The sequence below is a fragment of the Falco cherrug genome, chromosome 1, assembly GCF_023634085.1.
Source record: "Falco cherrug isolate bFalChe1 chromosome 1, bFalChe1.pri, whole genome shotgun sequence".
NCBI classification, from domain to species: Eukaryota; Metazoa; Chordata; class Aves; order Falconiformes; family Falconidae; genus Falco; species Falco cherrug.
In genome coordinates this window covers 51,436,459-51,455,251 of record NC_073697.1, presented here as the reverse complement: position 1 = coordinate 51,455,251, position 18,793 = coordinate 51,436,459, and the positions used below count along the sequence as shown (strand labels likewise).

Here is an 18,793-nt window from a genome sequence, read left to right as displayed (position 1 = left end):
AGGTACCTCCTCTGCTGCTTCAGAGAAGCATTAAGACCGGAAGCTCACTCTTCCAGGCATTTATTTTGTAATAATCATTTAATTTCGTATTTTGTTATGTTTGACAGCTCTCATGGGGAGCTAAACACTCTCCTCTGCAGCTACTGTGATTACTGAGAGAAAAATATGAAATAACTTTGAAAATGATAGATCAGCTTCACTGGCAGTCTGGTTCTGCTGAGCTCAGCAAAGAGGAAGGGCTGCCGTCACTCCTAGAGGCTATTCTGACTAGCATTTGCTGGCAAAAGTCCCTAAAGGACCATTTGCCATTCAATGGGGTGGGGGATAATCAATCATGTGCACACATGGGTACTGCCAAGTCCTTCCCAGTTCCCAAAAACTTCAAAGAGGAGAAACTGTCATAAGTAAGATTTAAGAGTTCAGTATGCCAACTTTACCTGCTGTGGAGCCCTCAGTACAAAAGCACTTCATCAGAGGAGGCAAAAAGTCTCCATGCAAACAGGAAGAGGAGAAAACTGAACAGATAAAAGAACTTATCTTTTATAGTCAGAATATTATGGTTACAGTCACAGAAGCATGGTCAACATTACCAAGCACTGCAGGTTAACTATACTGAAAAGATACGTCTACAAAAGGCTTAGCAAGAAGGGGGGTGTAGGGAAGGTGCACGTGGGGTGGGAGTGGGTGTGTGTCAAATATACACAAGAGATGTGTGCACACTGAGCTCATATCTTCAAAACTGCTGCTACAGGTCTATTTATTTAACTTATTACTACAGAAACGCATAAACATTGTAAGCCATTCCAAATAGGAGATGCATGGCAGAGCAGCCTATGTTTCAATAAAACATGCAGTTTCCCTCAATCAGATCTGAAAGAGACAGATCAAAGAGAAAGCATTTAAAATTAAATGCAAGACCTGACTCTGATTTGAGGAAAGCAAAAAACAAATGCATATTGCAAAAAGATAGGTATATATCTTTTACATGTATATAGATATTGCAAAGTTAGAGCTTCATTGGCTTAGCCTGTCCTGTTACGTGCACCCATTCCCACCCACACAATTTTGTTTTTCTGTAAAATGCACCCTTGAAGGCATCAGCTTGCATAGAAGGGCAACAGCCGCTCTGTTCTGGGTCAGAGCAGATGCAGTACATACCATCATAATTGTCTGTATGTGATGCTTTCTCAAGAATACTCATAAAGCTTTTTTTTCTCTCCTTTTTCCCCCTTTTCCTTTGCCACTTCTACAGAAAGGATGGCTGTGCATGCTCCTGGCACAATCAGAATTTTCTGCCTCTATGGTACTGGCCAAGGAGTAAGATGATCCTAAATGAGTACACCCTACAGTTTAACTATTACAGTCTCATCTTCCTTCCCCTTCCCACTATTAATCACATATTTTTAAGTGACATCTAGTATTTAGACAATACTCATTCTTAGACATGGAGCATGGAAATCTTCACTTAGCTGAAATTAGTAATACTGGTATCAGTGAAATGTTTGGGTTTATAATACAGTGCTCTACCTTCTAGCACAGCACTGGATCTTGAAGTGAGCAACAGTGGTTTTTGTTTATCACCAAATGTTCAGTTTAGATTTTAGGTTTAATTTGGGTCATGGAATGGAAGAAAAAATACTTTGCTTCCAGAGGAAGCACAGTATAACTGGTCACACCTTCTGTGAAGACGATGCAAAACAAGATCTCCTGTTCAACAATAAAAAATTCTAACCTAAACTGTAAGCCCCAGCCAGGTGAGAAACAGATCTGCTCACTGGCACTGTTTATAAGTCTTCACAGGATGGGAAGGGTTTTGGGTTGGTTTTACAGTGGCTTACAGTTGTTGATACCAACCACTCCTTCACCCCCATTTCTATGCAGTTGTACAGCATTCTTCCTGAAACAGCAGTACAGCTGTTCCTTTTGCACAGATACTACAAAATTGGTCTTGTAAACAGAGAAGACTTCTTCTGTATCTAACAATAAACCAGTAATGTTTTATTCATTCCTGTCCTGTTCCTGTGAGAAGTTGTCAATAGTAGGGGTCAACACATGGATCAGATCTCTACAACACAGCCTCATCATCTATAAAGCCAGCCTCATCATCTATAAAGCAGAGTTCCAGCACACAGACCCTATATAACCAAGCTAATGGCACAAGAAAAATAGTATAAATATCAGTAATATTAAAATACTATTTTTTTAAATGAACTTTACCTACCAGTGTGAAACCAGCAGCACCGTGGATTGAAAAATTTTATTACTTGCAAATAATTTGTCTTCCAGCTTCTTTTGCCTTGTGTTTCTCAGTAGTAATCAGCTCAAAGCCAGCATGAGATCTGCTCTGAACTTGTGTCAGACTCCTCTACAAACCACACTTGCACCACACACAGCAACTGAGATTACTCCGAAAAAGAAGTCGCTATACATTTACTATGAGGTTCAAGGGTAGAGGAAGCAAGTCCACAGTGCACTTGGTACAGTCACTGCAGTCAGCTGTATAACTAGGACCGGTAATGCACACAGGCCATAACATCACTTTTCTTCCACATGAGCATTTAGCTGAGAGGACATTTTATGGGGAGGGGGGGTGGGGAAGAAAGGAAGGGAAAAAATTAAAAGAAAAAGAAAGCAAGCAGCAGCATTGGCATGAGTCCATTAATCTAGCAACAGCCTCCCTACAAGCCCTCAAATGTCTTCCAGTGTCCTCTGCCTCAGGGGCAGCACAAGCCAGCAGCCACTGCACAGGACTGAGGCAGGAGATGACCTTGTATCAATTATAACCCAACAGACCTTCAAATTATCCCCAACCATTCAGAACCAGGCAGCCAAGCCCCAATTTAAAACGAACAAACAAAACCAACCCAATGCCCCCACCAAAAACACAACCAAAAAACCTCTTTACAATTGAACTTTCCCTTCCACTTACATGACTCTTTCCACTGCTTTTTTGTAGTTCTAGAGGTTGAGGAATACTGTCCCATTGTGCTCCACCTGACACAAATAGGCAGCCTTCACTCCAGCACTCTACAAAATTAAGTGAGCTAGCACTGAGACTCCTTCCTCACAAAATTACAGTGTTGGTTTAAATGCTACTAATAAAAATATCTTGGAGTTTTCCATAAAAACAACTGTTATGCAGAAGAAATGTTTTCTTTGTGAATTGATCCCTATTGCTCCCATCCTAGAGAACAAACAGTATGCTCTTCTCCCAACCTGATCACAAACTTCCAGAATACATTGTATCATTCTCTTCTACTTAATTAGCAAAATAACATTTTTTGTTATTATTTTGACAAACCACAGAGCAATATAAACGTCACTGCCATTCGGCACTCCACACACATATCCACAGATAGGATCTGGTACACAATGTTACAGCAAACCATCTAAATCCCATCCATCTTTGCCCTAAGATTCCAGCTAACATCTCAATATTGGTTTTTTGCCTGGAAGTTCAGTTCAATTTCCTTTGAATTTAATCACTTTTTCATTACAGATAAATTTTAATCATTATCTTCATTTTTATTAAAGTGCTTATTAAGCTGCATCTCTCCTTTAAAAAAACAGTTTGTTTTCTTTCTCCTGAAGCAAATTCTTAACATTTAAAAAAAAGAACACATTTCCTAATATGCTTTATCTCCCTAGAAGGGCCTGAATTATTTGATCAAGCAAAAAAAAAAAAAAAAGTCTACAAAAATCCACAGCTCTCCTGCACTTTAATGGCTGTTGCACCAGGAAATTATCTATCAACTCTAAATGTAGACTAGATGAGCCTACAACACTGCAAACGGTATTTAAGAGCAAACAAACCTTCCCTTTGCTCCAGAAAATTTCACAGTTCTAGGGTCTCAGTGTTTATTCTGTTAACTTTTAATATGGTGCATACTAAAGGAGAAAAAAAAAAACTCTACTGAAAATTTAGATGACATCAACCTCGACACTCCTGAGCCATTAGGTCTCACTAGTCTTCCTAGGAATATTAGAATGAAAAAACCACAAATGCTTTACGTGGGGTTTCATGGCTGATCTGACAGTTTGACTTTCATGAAAACTCAACTCACTTGTGAGTTAGGTTTTTAAGGAATTTAGAGGATGACAGGTACCTGTGTTGTATTTGTGATTACGATAATCAGATGGCACTCTCATAAGGCCCCTGAAAGAATACTGACATTCTGGATCACCTTTTCATTTTTTGTCTGCATATCTCATCCTTTGCAGTATTTGGTCTGTTAAACTGTTTTCAGCATCTGAGTTCAAATACTCTGCTACAAGATTAAAGGTGACACTTTCAAAAAACAATTTCAATGGGCCTCAATTTCCTAGGCACTCAAAAGAAAATAATTAAATGGGTGGAATTGTTATTGTGGGATTTAGTGGACTATTTGCTTGTTCATTCCTTGCACAGAGACTGCTATAAATACATATTTCCTTATTATCTGCATTACAGGAGTATCCAAAGTCTCGGGCAGGGTTGGGTTTCTGTGTGCAAACAGAAAAATGCGTTTCCTGCCCTGTAAGAGTTCACAGCATTGGCAATAATCCTGCTGTGAGTTCCATGTGTGCCAAAACCTGAACCTCTAAAGATGCCACAGTAACACTGCAGACTACTATGAACTAAATACAGAAATAAACATTTTTTGTATACACTGTTATGTAGCTGTTGATCGATAATGACATCCTGGTCACTAATGAACTTGGCTTGACTAAAAACTGCCTACCTAGAGATGAATGGAGGGTAAAAACTTAGTCCTTCATGAAGTCTGGAGATACAGGTGACATTCCTTCCTACAATCACGATAATACTAAATGGTAACATGTTAGGAGCCTGTGGTAACTAGCTGGGTAAGTCTATGAAAATCAATTGCACAGCCTGGTATCTGAGCAAGGAGGTTTTATTTCCAATGGCTTTGGTACTTCAGTCTCTTTTACTCACGGATGCCAGTGATACAAATTTTTCATTAGAAGGCATTTCCTTCTGTGGCATCTCAAGTCATTTATTTTTAGAAGTCCAGTGCCAACAAGTAAAACATATCTAAATGCATCAATTAACTTTTTGAACAACGTAACATCACACAGTTCCTTCCAGATCATCACACGTGGCCTGACGTACTTTACCCTAGCTCCAAACCTGCTAGGGAAATGCTTTTTAAGAGATACCTGCAGAAGACTGGGAATAAGCAAAGTCCCTTCTGGATCACCTATGTATAAATACAGATGTAGATGATCTACACAGATAGAAAAACAAAAAAAGAAACAACATTTTAGAGTGGGGATTTCCCAACTGTGACCATGCAGGGTCCACACATTATTCAATGTGAACCTAAAGAGTTGCTTATTCCTTGTTTGCAACTTCTGCCTCAGACACTTGATCCAAAATTCTGGATATGTCCCTTCAACTCTGCTGTTATCTAATGGTCGGTGAGAAAAATGAGTTTGTGAATTGAGCCTGAAACCTTAAACCAACTCACTATAATTCAGGAAAGATATTTATATAACCTCTCCAAGGACTGGTTTAAACTTTCCTCTACTCCCAGTCCTTGGACATAACCAGCAGCAAGGCTACAGAATCACTAGGCTGTAACTGGATGTAAAGAAAGGTGATAAAGCTGAAGCTTTTAAGATGGGGATCTGAGACTATGAACCTAATACTGAAGCCTTTTCTCATGTGACCAGTTATAGTGGAATTAACAGAATTACTTACACAAGTCAGAACTCCAGCATCAAGGTTATAAAGATTATCCTGCTCTGGGATGCTCTGGGTAACATGTTGTTTTACAAGTATTCTCCTTTAGATAACAATTATTCAACATAAATATGCAGAAAAATCAGACTGTATTAATTAGAATTCACAGAAAGCATATGCAGAGACAGAAAGATGAATGTGGTATGAATAAAATACAGTGTGAAGGAAGTGGTCTCTGTGTTCATCCTAATAATGACAACTATTTTTGTACTTGAATTTTAAATAAAGTCTATTATAATAAGTGTTTAATCGTGGTAAAGGTATATAATTATCTTCAAAGGTTTACGTGGCACAGGTTTGAGCTGAAATTCTGGACTCTGTTCACACAGGTGTCTGGGAAGGCCAACTATGGACTGCTTGACAGCTCTGTCAGTGATAGTAAGAAGTTAGCATTCTGCACTGCATTCCAAAGAGCTGAAAAATCAAATCCATGTGATTTATTGGCCCCATACAGCCATTAAATAAGGTGACTTATCAAATATGCCTAATATTATACTAATATGCCATGTATTGCCATGACAAGGATCCTCAAGTTGTTCTTCACTTATTATGAATTTATGGAACAGTCAGAAATTGCTTCCTAATAGGACACTATCACTCATTTTAATTATGAACCAAATCCTGTACCCCCTGCTACCCTGACAAAAAAAGAAGTCAGGAACTGTTTTACTTGTATATGGAATGAATATTATTTAGATATATTTAGATACCCTCAAAAGTAAAAAAGGCAAGAAATCCCTTCAGGAAGCCTCTTCTGGTTAGGAAGCTTATTCTAGATTCTGTGGAAACAATCAGGAATAATGCTAAAATTATACAATTACTGCACTGTACTACATTCTCTTGTTATCATACCCATTTACAAACGGCCATAGAAGAAAAGTTAAGCAGACCTATGGGACACAACTACAAATGACCATCAAGTCATTTTAATACCTTCACACAGCATCTGAAGCTACAAAAATAATTCACCATGACCTAACACCCTTGCTACACCTTTGTTTCCATTTTCTTAACTCTATTTCTAGATTTAAGAGGTGTAAATTTGGCTGAAAAAAGAATACTCCTCACTGCATTTGAAGTATGAAGTAGTTAAATGAATCCAGGAAGGTATATGAGAATACACATCCAAACTTGTGAGCACTCGTTATTTTTGTTCTGAAAACTCACATCATTCATATTAATTCCTCTCACAAAATTTACCACATATCTTCTGGTTTTGATGACAACTATCTGTTATAACTGCAATACATACCATTACTTTCATATAGCGTAGAACGTTGCATGTCTAACTTTAGATAGGCAGATTTCATTAATTGTAAAATAATCTAAAAAGTACATTAGTTTACCAGCTTAATTGGTGTTAATATCTAAATTACACAGTAATTATGAAAAGAGAAAATGTTAAGATATCGCTTTTACAATGGAAACCTAATAGTTCATTTAGATACTGAAAACCAACATTCACTTTCTTATCAATTTTTGGTGCGTTTCAAAGCATGCGTCCTGGTCCAGTGCTCTAAAGTTCCTCTTGCACACACGGCTGCCACCAGTACCTGCTTTTCTGTATCACATTGACAACCAGACTGCATTCACTTATTTGCATGCTATTGTGTAGACATGTACATAAAGCATCGACAAAGTCTGTGAAAACAAAACAGTGCAAAAAAGAAAAAAATAAAGGTGCCATCCAACCACAAAGAAATATCAAAATGTGACAGCAGTCAAGCAGAATAATGCAACCTCAAGGAATCCAGCCCACGCTGCTTTACGATACACAAACTGATTATCTGTTAAAGACTGGTGGTTCATTCAAGACAAGGGGTCAGTCTCCATCCAACAGCCTGTCCCGCAAGAACCACTGCCTGGCAGCAATAACTGTATGGACAGAGACTCTTCTACCCACTCACCTCCAGAAGTGACTTCTTCAGAACTGGGTTGAGGAACATTGGCAGGACAATGTGGGGAAGCTTGCATTGCTGCTGCCCTTGCTATACCTGTCCTGTGGAGAAATAGAGGACTTAATTTCCAGGGCTGTCAGTCAGCACCTTCCACATTACAAGTGAAGGAAAAAGAAATTAATTTGACAATGCCTGTTTTGAGTGAGTACATTTTGGGGTGTAGTGAAGAACCTCCATTCTCTACTGAAGCATCTGGGTTACTTTGACACCTTCTGTGGAGTTTCATTTGTCTGCCCAGCCCCCAAGCTGGATTCTTTGGTTTATGAGTTGATGATGCTCTGCCAGTTCGCTATATAGCGAGCTGGGATGTGGCCACAGAATAAACTAAACACAGAAATCATGTTTAAAGTAATCTCTCAGCTTTGATGTGGACAAGTACTTGCCACTGGGTAACTCTCTCCCTTCTACCTCCCTTTCAAAATGGCAAGTTTCTTAGTCTGCTCTTTATACATTTCCTTAACAGAAACCATTACCATGTGAATTACCTAACAAAGAAGCAGTTCCTTTGCTTCTCCTGTCCTGCTCATTCCACTAAGGCATTTTATTTTACTTCCACATTAGTCTAAATAGGGTTACCACAAGAATCAATCCTAAAAAAGGCAACTTTTAAAGGAAAGAAGGAAAATTCCACTATCCTCATGGTTTCCAGCTAGGATGATGGTTTTTCAGCCCCCAGTTTTTAGTGTGACACATACAAATAATTTGTATATACCAAAGTGCAGTCCATTACAGAGACAGACCAAAAAAACCTGAGAATAAATCATTCTTTTGACTGTGGTGATGAATGCAATGTCTTACAATTTCAAAAACAATTCTCTGAAGCCTTACTAAAACAAGTGGGTGTGTTTCTAGAAGTGATGTGTACCTTCCAGGTGTACCACGATGGTTTCTTTTGGAGGAAATGTCAAGTTTAAACAGAGAGGATTGGAAACTAATGACCAACCATTTTATTCTGGTGGGAGTTTACACTGAATACTGATGTTCACAGGCAGGAACAATTTCCAGTAACTAATTGGAAGCATAACAGCCTTCATTGCATTTACCTAACTTTGGTCAACAGCAATGTTAATCCTGCAAGCGAATTGAGAGGCAAGACAAAGCCTATATATGAGAGATTTATAAATAATTCAGAACTGCTGAAAAGCATGGAAAGCAAGCCAAGAAAATTATGATTATAAAAATATGGCAGAGGAACTCTATTAGGGAAAAAAACAAAACACACCCAGCTTCTATTGTACGAATTACTTAAGCTCAATCTTTCAGCTGGGTGTATGCTAAAGAGTATATACAGGGGTAAATAGAATTGTTCAGTTATTTGGCCAAAACAGACTTATGCATCACCCACTTCCTGAACAAAGGTGCCAGACAGGGCATTTTCTTAGTTTTTATTTTTATGTTTTTATTTGCCACTATATACTGCTTTTGTCTTCACAAAATTCCCAATTTCCAACATCTTAACCACTCCAAAGCAACAAAACATTTTGTCTCTGAATTATCTAGTACTTTGGACTCTGATTATGGTTGTCTATGGGCTATGATTATAAACAGACTTTGGCCAGAATATTTGCATAAGGTATCTCCAAAAGAAATACTGTTTCATCACATATAAAACCATATTTAACAAACCTAGTATTTAAACATAAAATAAGATACAGCAGGTTGGCTCCAAGAAATAAGACAATGATTAATTCTGTCCTGAGCACTACAGAAAGTGAACAGAACATCTAAGTAATTATTCTAAGCATCAACAGGAATTTTAGTAAATCTGCTCCTTTTCTTTATGTGACAAATACTAAGAGTACCAGAAAGAACCAAAATCCTCACAGAACCCTGATGACCTTAAGTTTTACATACTGCCTAAACCCCTCTCAAAGTCCCCAAAAAGCTGCCCCAAAAAGACCATGACACATATATAATCTAGATATTACAGTAAGAATGCACAGATATCACTGATAGTTTTCTCTACAGACAAAGAATTTTTTACACTTTGAAATGTTTGGGGATAGCTTCTAATAATCCTTGGAAGGACTGGCATTAGTGGAAACAGGTGTTAACCAAAACCACAACTGTTAATGCATTTACCCTCCCTCAAATGCAAACTGGTAAAAGCTACAACTAGGGGCAGGGGGCGGGGGGAGCTTCAACTGCAAGCAAGTCACAGTATGGATTTTTGTTTGTTTACTTCAGTAATCTACAAAAGCATCAAATGCCAAACATTTCACACTTTGAGAGTAACCTACATTTGTTTCAAAAGCAAGCTTTAAGCATTAAAAAATGAGCACCTTATGCATTAAATGCTTCAAAGAGCCTTTCCTTTGCCCACATTCTCCAGATTTTCTCCCCACTTTTAAGAACTATTGTTCTTAAAGCTCCCCTACAGTCTATGTTGACCTATGTACTGCAGACAGTTTAAAAGGCAATTTAATCTTACAAGTTATTTCTAAAAGGTAGGATCACTTTCACTGTCTGGGACAGTATTTAATGGAATAAAAAAAAATAAATTATTTTGCCACAGGAGACATGTTCCAGAGATTCGCCCAAATCAAACAAAAGCTTTTCCATGATAGAAAGCATATGCTAGCTTTAGAATGAACTCACATCCTGCCGCTGTATCCAGGCTAGAATATCCCCTATTCTTCCTTGTTTGAATATTGGGTAGAATCTGTCATATACATAAAGACTACAATATAACTCCTGAACTTGATCCCAGACCCACCAGAAATTTTCCTGCGAGTCCTCTGGAAATCACTGGGGTTTCTACAGTTCATTTTCCCTTTAAGAAATGAAGAAAACCTACCTTTCAGTTTCCACAATTGGAAAAAGAAAATGTGAGAAGTCCATTGTGTGGACCTTTAGATGAATGAATCCATGCATCTATAGCTGCAGTAGTGGATTTCTCACCTCCATGTTTCATCCAGTGAAAACATGCAGGTGGTGCTTGAACATAACGATTCCTGTTTCCTGCACATGTGAACACCTGGGTCCCTCAAACCAACATATAGCTGGTGAAGAAAACCAAGCCTGACAATTTGTACCTACAGTTGAATCATGTTAGTCATTCCTGCTAGGGAGCCCATACTTACATTTCAGCATCCAGACATGATGTTGCTAGTACCTGAACCTCAATGGATAGTCTCCACAGAAAAAAACGACAGTTTCAATATACTATATGCAATGGCTTTGTAAGAATCTATGACTTTTTTTATGCAAGAGAGAAAGAATATTGATTTCTTTCAAGTCCACTGCACACTAAATGCAATTCCCACTGTTGCTATTTGAGGTATTAGGTAAAAACGCCATCTTTCTCACTAAGAAAAGAATCAGCAAGTCTTTCATGAAGCAGAAATGTCTGAAGTTCTTTGGTATATTTCAAACAATCTTGACAGCTGGAGGTAGCCAAAAACTTACATTGATTCCTGAAAAAAAGATACAGAAAATTCACTTTGGTGCCATGCAAGTTTAGTGTATATTCACTGTGCAATGTGAGCTGCAAGAATTGCTAGTCTAAAAATGTCCGTACTGATATAACAAACAAGACAAATTCTGTGCTTCACCTCTCAGTTACTAAGGGAAGACAAGAAATGGCTGTAAAACCACTGAAAAATGCCATCTGTGAGCATCTAGATGGAGCCTGAGAAACTTCAGGAGGTTCAACAAGAAGTGCAGAATTCTGCACTTGGGGCACAAGAGCTCCACATATCTGGCTGAAAAGCAGCTAGCGACTAGCTGGAAATGACCTAGGGTCATCCTGGATTCTAGGCAGAGCATTGGCCAACAGCGGGCTCACATCAGCGAACCACATTCTGGGCTAACACTACAAAGAATGTGGGCAGCAGAAAGAGGGAAATCACTCTGCTCATCACTGGTGAGGCCACACTTCAAACACCATGTCCAGCTTCTCATCTCCCCCAGCTGAAGTGGAGAAATTGGATAAAATCCAGCAAAGTCCTAAGCACCTACAAAGCTGGTCAGGTGCATAGGACATTTGCAGACACTGAGGGAACTGGGGGTGTTTAACCCGGTGAAGAGAAGGCTAAGGGCAATTTAACAGCCATTTATAACTACTTCACAGGGATCACAGAGACAATGGAGCAAACCACTTCGCAGTGGCACATGTTGTTGTAAGGTCAAAAGCAACTGAGTAGCAGCTTGGGAGGTTCCGACTGGCTACTTAGAAAGGCTTTTTCTCTAGAAGGGCGGCACAGAACTGGAAAGGTTATCCAAAGAGGTTGTGCAATCGCCATCCTTGGAGGTTTTCAAGACAGCTACACAAATCCACAGCTGACTTGATTCACAGTTTTGGCAAGATCGCGCTCCCAGTGGGACCTGGATTACAGATGTGCAGAGGCCCTGTCCCACATGCACCATTTCCATACTTCTACAAAATGTCAGTTCATGACATGAAACACTGGTGTTCTGTAGAACAAAATCCCTTTGCTAAGCTTCCACTCCTTGCTTTGCCGTGGTATTTTCAGAGGGATGAACTAACAAGCTTTGAGAGTCCAATACATAGTTAAGCAAACAAATGCCTGCTCCAAAGGGCTGGATCACTGTGCCCCGTTCTTTGTCACTAACAACCCAGACAAAGCACAAAGACACAACATTTCACCAAGTCTGCTTCAGAGACCCACAGCTAGAGAAGATGACTCTATTCTTTGCTACAGCTACTACTGGATTTGAGCGCATGAGGTTGATATACTCTCACAAGCAACCGACACAAGTTAAAATAAAGTTAATCACAATTTTTAAGACTGGTTAATTGACTAATTCTGCATTCGGGACACAATTTTTCTTCCCAGCAATGCAACTGTGCTAATTCTTCAGCCACAGTCTATTCCTTGATAGTGAGTTAATCTTTGAAGTAATGCCTAAACGGAACAACTCTGGAATGCTCTTAACTAATCACCAACTACAGGAAGACTCCTCATCAGTTTAAGATTAAGTATTTACCTAAATGTTCTGCACATAGCTCAGAAAAATCATTGTATCATTATGATACTACCACAATATACACTTTTTTGGAAGCTACAAAAGCATAATTTAGCAGGACAATACAATCTTAACAAATAACCACAAATCCAGAAGTACCCAAATGGGCAGATCAAAAGGGAAGAATTACTGTTTTGTTAAAACATGTACATTTTTTAAAGTTCTGGTAGAAATAACCCTGAAAAATATCTGTAACAAAGGAATTTATTTAAGGGCTGAAACTATCCTACTGACATTCATGAATTATCCTGAAATTTTTTTCAGAGACATTTAATTATACCTTTCATGCTACTCATCCATTGAAAGATCTTCTGATTAGCATTAATTTGAATTCTATTGCAACATAAATTAATACAACTTAGACACATTTATCAGCCCTTTAAATAACAAACTGATAATGTGTCCAGGCAGCATATTCTTAAAAAGAATAAAAAGACCTACAATTAAAACCTGACCTACAATTACTTTGCACTTCAGAAAGCTGAAAAGTAGCCTGAAGCAACAATTACCTTAAAAAAAAAAATGGACAGTGGCTTTGCTTCAAGCAAAGACATAACACTATGTAAAAGAAAACAATATGCACCAAGGGTAAATCATATAGGAGTAGGCAAATAAAGGTCAAAGAAATGGGTTTGTATGTACCCAGTTTATTATAAATTTGAGTCCATTAAGCTCCTAAGGAAACTTGCAAACACAGTATTAAGGTCACAATATTCAACAAGATAATTTTAATAGTCCCCTAAATTCAAGGAAGTATATTATGCACGAGAATATCCAAGTAGATTTCCTAACCAATTATGCAAAGGAACAAAATTATAATTTTAAATGGTTACAGTAACTACAGAAAATCTGTTCTTTTGGTTAAAGAATAAATTTTTGATAGGCTAACCATATGGTTTGCTGGTGAACAGGAATGCAGTAAAAAAAAAATAGCTAACAGCTTTAACAAATCCATATAATTTCAGGTTGCAGGCCTTTTTTCTTGTGAAACTGCAGAACGTACTTAAGTTTCCTGACAGTACGTAGAAAAACCTAAACTTGTAGAATCTAAGATTTCTGAATACAGTGAAGTTAGGCCAGATTTTCCCATTTACCTATTTTTGTCCTAAAGAGCAAAACTCGTAATGGTATTGCATCTCTGAAGACTCAGCACACTAAGAATCCCAGAAAGCTTTCTGGTAAGCAATTACTTTATCTATTCTTGCACAGAGTCAAACAAACCCTTCAAAAAACCTTCTTCCACTATCTCCACAATGTATAGAATGAAGTTACTTTTGTCTTCAGTACTAAAGGCTACCGTATAAAGTAATTATAAAAAAACACACAGAGATTAAAACTGAGACTCTCAAAGCATAAACAAAGTATGTGATTTGTATATACAGAAATATATATTTATGGACTTACAACATATATAGAGTACAGCAATGCAAAGCCATGCACCCCGATCCAATCCCACTGGAGCCACTGGCAGGTTCCTGATAGACTTCATTGGCTACTAAGGCATAATTACATAAAGGCTGTAATAACCTGTCAGGATTTTGAAGAAGAAATTGTTGCTGTTTGATGGAAATGTGGATCTTAGTGTCCTAACAAAAATAAATAGTGTATTTCAGATTTTTTAAAACCTACCAGAGTAGAAAAAACTAAACTGAACTAAAAAAAAATAAAATCTTCATACCACTTCCATTCTTTCTGGTCACTTCCAGTTCTATGGTAGAGTGGTAAACAAAGGAAACACCACTAGCTTTTCCCTTCTGATATGGTAATATCCTGACCCCATTCTTCAGACATGTCTGTTGAATACTAACCTACTTAACTAGGACCTTACCCAGGAAACCTGCCAGGCCTCCTTCCAAAGTCAGAAATTCGTTTTTAGTAGAATGGTGTAGAAGTAGGGAATCTTGAAATTTCAAGACACCCCTCCCCTTGCATCTGAGGATCATCTACAAATTAATCAATCACTCCAAGTCCAAGACGATTTTGAGTCACATCTGCGTCCTTTAATGACAGCAAAAGAATGGTACTGAGTGGCAACCCCAAGTCTTGCACTCACAGGATTCAATGGATACAAGTACAGAGAACAGAAAGAACTTGGCAAAGAGCACCAAATGAGTTATGGGTTTGGCTGCATTTCCTTTTGTGTTTTGTTACTTTTTGTTTGTTTTTGTTTTTTTAATAAAGATTTCTGGAACTTGAAGAGGAGCAAGTACCGCAGATAAAAAAAACCAAGTACCACTACAATCAAGTCAATCCACAAATGGAAAGAAAATAACTGTAGTCAAGGAAGGAATGACTGTATTTCCATCTCCTTATTTCTCTCCCCAGCACTGCTTGGATCTACATATTCCTGACTCCTCCATAGTCTGAGCCAGGAGTATTAATTCCAGAGAGAGACATCTTGAGAATTTAAAGCTTTGGGGCCCTGCTTGAAAAAAGATGGAACAGTTGCCTTCTGGCAGGAATTAAAGCTGGTATGGAAATTTCACAAAAGGAATTAAAAGATGGTCTGGAAAGTGGCCAAAATGAGATCAAAGGAACTTTAGCAGCTTGAAGACACATACCAGAAGCACATGAAAAGGGGGCTTCCAGGCAGACCATTAGGTTTTAGAAAGTATATGTTGCCTGGGTAAAAGGTTGCGTGAACCAGGGGAAAATGTAAATTTTTCTTGTGAAATATCTAGTCCCAAAATATCCATACTCTCTTGTATAATTTTCTGTCTTGACCATGTCAGACATCTAGAAGAAGAGATGTGCTTTAGATTCAGCCCAAATTTTGAGCTATAAGAACTGATCAGCGTATCCTTCTTCGTCTTCTTCAAGCGTGGTGTGTTACTGGATCTGAAATTCAGATTTCAGAAAACACCAGGTATCTGTGAGTTAAAACATATTAAACACAAAGAAACTATAGCTCATGTCTTATCACATTCATTGTGGTAAATATATGATATAGGCATGAGTATTTATGATGGTAAACTGAGACTTTCCAAAAACAGTGGTATGATAAAACTCAACTCAACCAGAAACAGTGACAGAAGAAATAAATTTGGGAAGATTATATAGGGTACAGGTGCACCTAGATAGCTTTAAATTGGCTGAAGACACTAGTAGGTTTGGCTGCTGCTAATAGATCAATCATAGTAGCACAGAGCTCATTATTCACCCTGCTTTTCTGTAATTTCATGAAAGAGTTAATCTTTATAAGTAGTGATTGTTGTTTCCAGTGTGATTCTTGTGTTTCTGATGTTGTCACACAAAGGACTGGTAGCAGCAGCAATTCAGGGGCGGATTGAGAGGCAGGCACACCACTGTGACACACTGCAAGCAGGAAAAGGAGCAGCAAATGGAGCACAAACAGAATCCGCATGCTTATCCACATATTTCCTGGACTTCCAAATAATTTCTGGTTTAATATTAACTTCTGCATTTAGTTTGTCTGCAATGCAGAAAGTATCTCCTCTCTGAAACATAAGCTAATAAAACTTTCAAAATAATTTTCTTCTCCTCTCTTTTTACACAGAGAAAGAAGAGCATACAGAGGAGGAGGCCAGAGCATGTCTTCACCAAGACTCACCCACAGAACTGCAGGAACAAACTGGCCCCAGAACAATCAGTTATTTTACAGAAACATAGAATCAGAAGGGGACAGAAATGGACCACCCATGGATAAAATCTGGGTAGCCTCACAGCTGAAAAGAGGAACTCTGAGGATTCTCATTCAGATAAAAGCTTCAAGCAACTGTAGGGTTATTGCTTTTAAGAGCTATTTAGGAGCTATTAGAATGAACAGGTGCTCAGGTGCTTTGCCTCACTGTTTCTGCCCTACATGCTACCATTGCACTGTCAATAAACTGTTCGTATTTCCATCAGTAAAAGAAGTTCTTGAAAAATAAAATGAACACGCTAACAGGACAATCCTCCTGTGCTCCAGGAGAAGGTTTCTTAGTGGGCCACATAAAAAACAATGACTGTACATAAACTCATGAGAACTATCACTTACAAGCTGAAGCCCAAGATTTCTCTAAATTCCTTGTCCAGAATGAGCAAACTGGTGAATTCACTATTTTTAGGTGAAACAACTATGCTTAAGTTTGCTAGAACAGTGTTCTAGCAGCAGGTTCAACCCACAATGGCAGGTCCTAGCCTAATTAAAAATGTTTAGGTATCTTTTGTTCTCATATGTAGTCAAATCTCATCTAGCTACCTTTTAATATTTTGGATGCAGGTACTAGCACAGTTTGACTACTATAGCTTGCCCTGCAAATTCCTATGGCATTTCACTTACACAGTAACAGCCCAGATTTTTGAGGAACAATTTCTGGACTGCATTGCAGAACTGCAAAAGGCGAAGAACAGGAGCACTTCCATTGTTCAGTTTTGAAAGCAGATTCCAATACGTTCCCTTATTCCTCTCCTTAAGCTCAGTTATTTGGATTCTAATTGTCAGAGAGCATACCTGTCACAATAATACCACCAAGCTGAGCAGTACAGCTGACATGCCTGAGGGACAGGATGCCACCCAGAGGGACAAGCTTGAGAAATGGACTCATGTGAACCTCATAAGGTTCAACAAGGCCAAGTGCAAGGTCCTGCACCTGTGTCCAGGCAACCCCCAGTATCAATACCAGCTGGAGGATGAAGGGATTGCAAGCAGCCCTGTGGAGGAGGACTTTGGGGTGCTGGTGGATGACAAGCTGGACATAAGCCAGCAATGCGCGCTTGCAGCCAGAAAGCCAACCACATCGCAGGCTCAAAAGAAGCATGGCCAGCAGGTCGAGGGAGGTGATTCTCCCCCTCTACTACACTCTGCTGAGACCCTACCTGGAGTGCTGTGTTCAGCTCTGGAGTCCTCAGTTCAGGAAAGACCTGGACCTGTTGGAGCAGATGATCAGAGGGCTGGAGCACCTCTCCTGTGAAGACAGGCTGAGAGAGTTGGGGTTGTTCAGCCTGGAGAAGGATCCAGGGAGGGAGACCTTATAGCAGGTTTTCAGTACTTCAAGGGGGCTTACAAGAAAGATGGGGACAAACATTTCAGCACAGCCTGTTGCAACAGGACAAGGGGTAATGGTTTTAAACTCAAAGAGGGTAGATTTAGATGAGATATAAGGAATTTTTTACGATGAGGATGGTGAAACACTGCAACAGGTTGCCCAGAGAGGTAGTAGACGCCCCATTCCTAGAAATATTCAAGGTCTGGTTGGATGGGGCTCTGAGCAACCTGATCTAATTGAAGGTATCCCTGCTCATTGTAGGGTGGGTTGGACTAGACGACCTTTAAAAGTCCCTTCCAACCCCAAACAGTTCTATGAGTCTATATAATCTAGGCATCCTCAGTTAAAAACTTGTTAATTCAAATACTGACCCCATTAACCTATGATACAGATCTTTCTAAAGCATGTAAAACTACAGAACTAGTACGCGCTCTTTAAGTTACTCTAAATCTGTCAAGCTGCAGAATGAAGTAACATTTTAGAAAGGCTAGCTGACAGATGAATGCGTTAGAGAAATCAGATTTAAAGCCAGTCAAAATGGTTAATGGTAGCTCTGAAGTTGAAAGCATTTTCAACATAGAAACTTACATTTTAAATATTGGCAAAATTCAGATAAGGTTTTCTATTTAGTTTTAAAATTTTAGGTGTTTGGAGTTATTGGATGTATTACTGCCTTAGACAATGAAGATCCATGAATGTATATGCTCATATGCACAAACAAATTTATGAATAGAGATTTCTGGATCAGAGGGGACTTAGCAAGAAGGACATAAATAGCTTTGAAATATTTGCAGCATTTTGGGAAAGGAAACCCTGCCAGACTGGATGTTTTTTTAAAGAAAACTGTGTAAATTCAATTGCTAACAATAATATACCAGCCATAATGACTGAATTCAGTCATTAAAATGTACAACAAAAGAATAGCTTACTATGCTAACCTCAACGTAACTACATCTATCATCTGATCTGTAATAACCAGGCTGATGTTTGCTCTGTGGAGTCCAAATCACTAATTCCTCTGATTTACACCAACTTCTTGGCTTTCAGGAAGAAAAATAGTTTTCTGTCTAAATATACTTACACTCAACAATCAGAAATGAATCCCTCTACAA

General features: G+C 38.6%; 1 protein-coding gene across 7 annotated transcripts in view; it reads right to left on the bottom strand.

The window, feature by feature from the left end:
- Positions 1 to 18,793, bottom strand: part of PPP2R2C (protein phosphatase 2 regulatory subunit Bgamma) — a 207,549-nt gene that overhangs the window by 117,434 nt on the left and 71,322 nt on the right. For 2 of the 7 annotated variants that reach the window (XM_027814228.2, XM_027814221.2), the window contains exon 2: positions 7,654 to 7,745. The exons of the other annotated variants lie outside the window; for them this stretch is intronic. In XM_027814228.2, coding sequence (XP_027670029.1) covers positions 7,654 to 7,720 — 67 coding nt within the window. In that variant the 5' untranslated portion in view covers positions 7,721 to 7,745. The remainder of the gene's footprint in view (positions 1 to 7,653; positions 7,746 to 18,793) is intronic. 7 annotated transcript variants of the gene reach the window in all.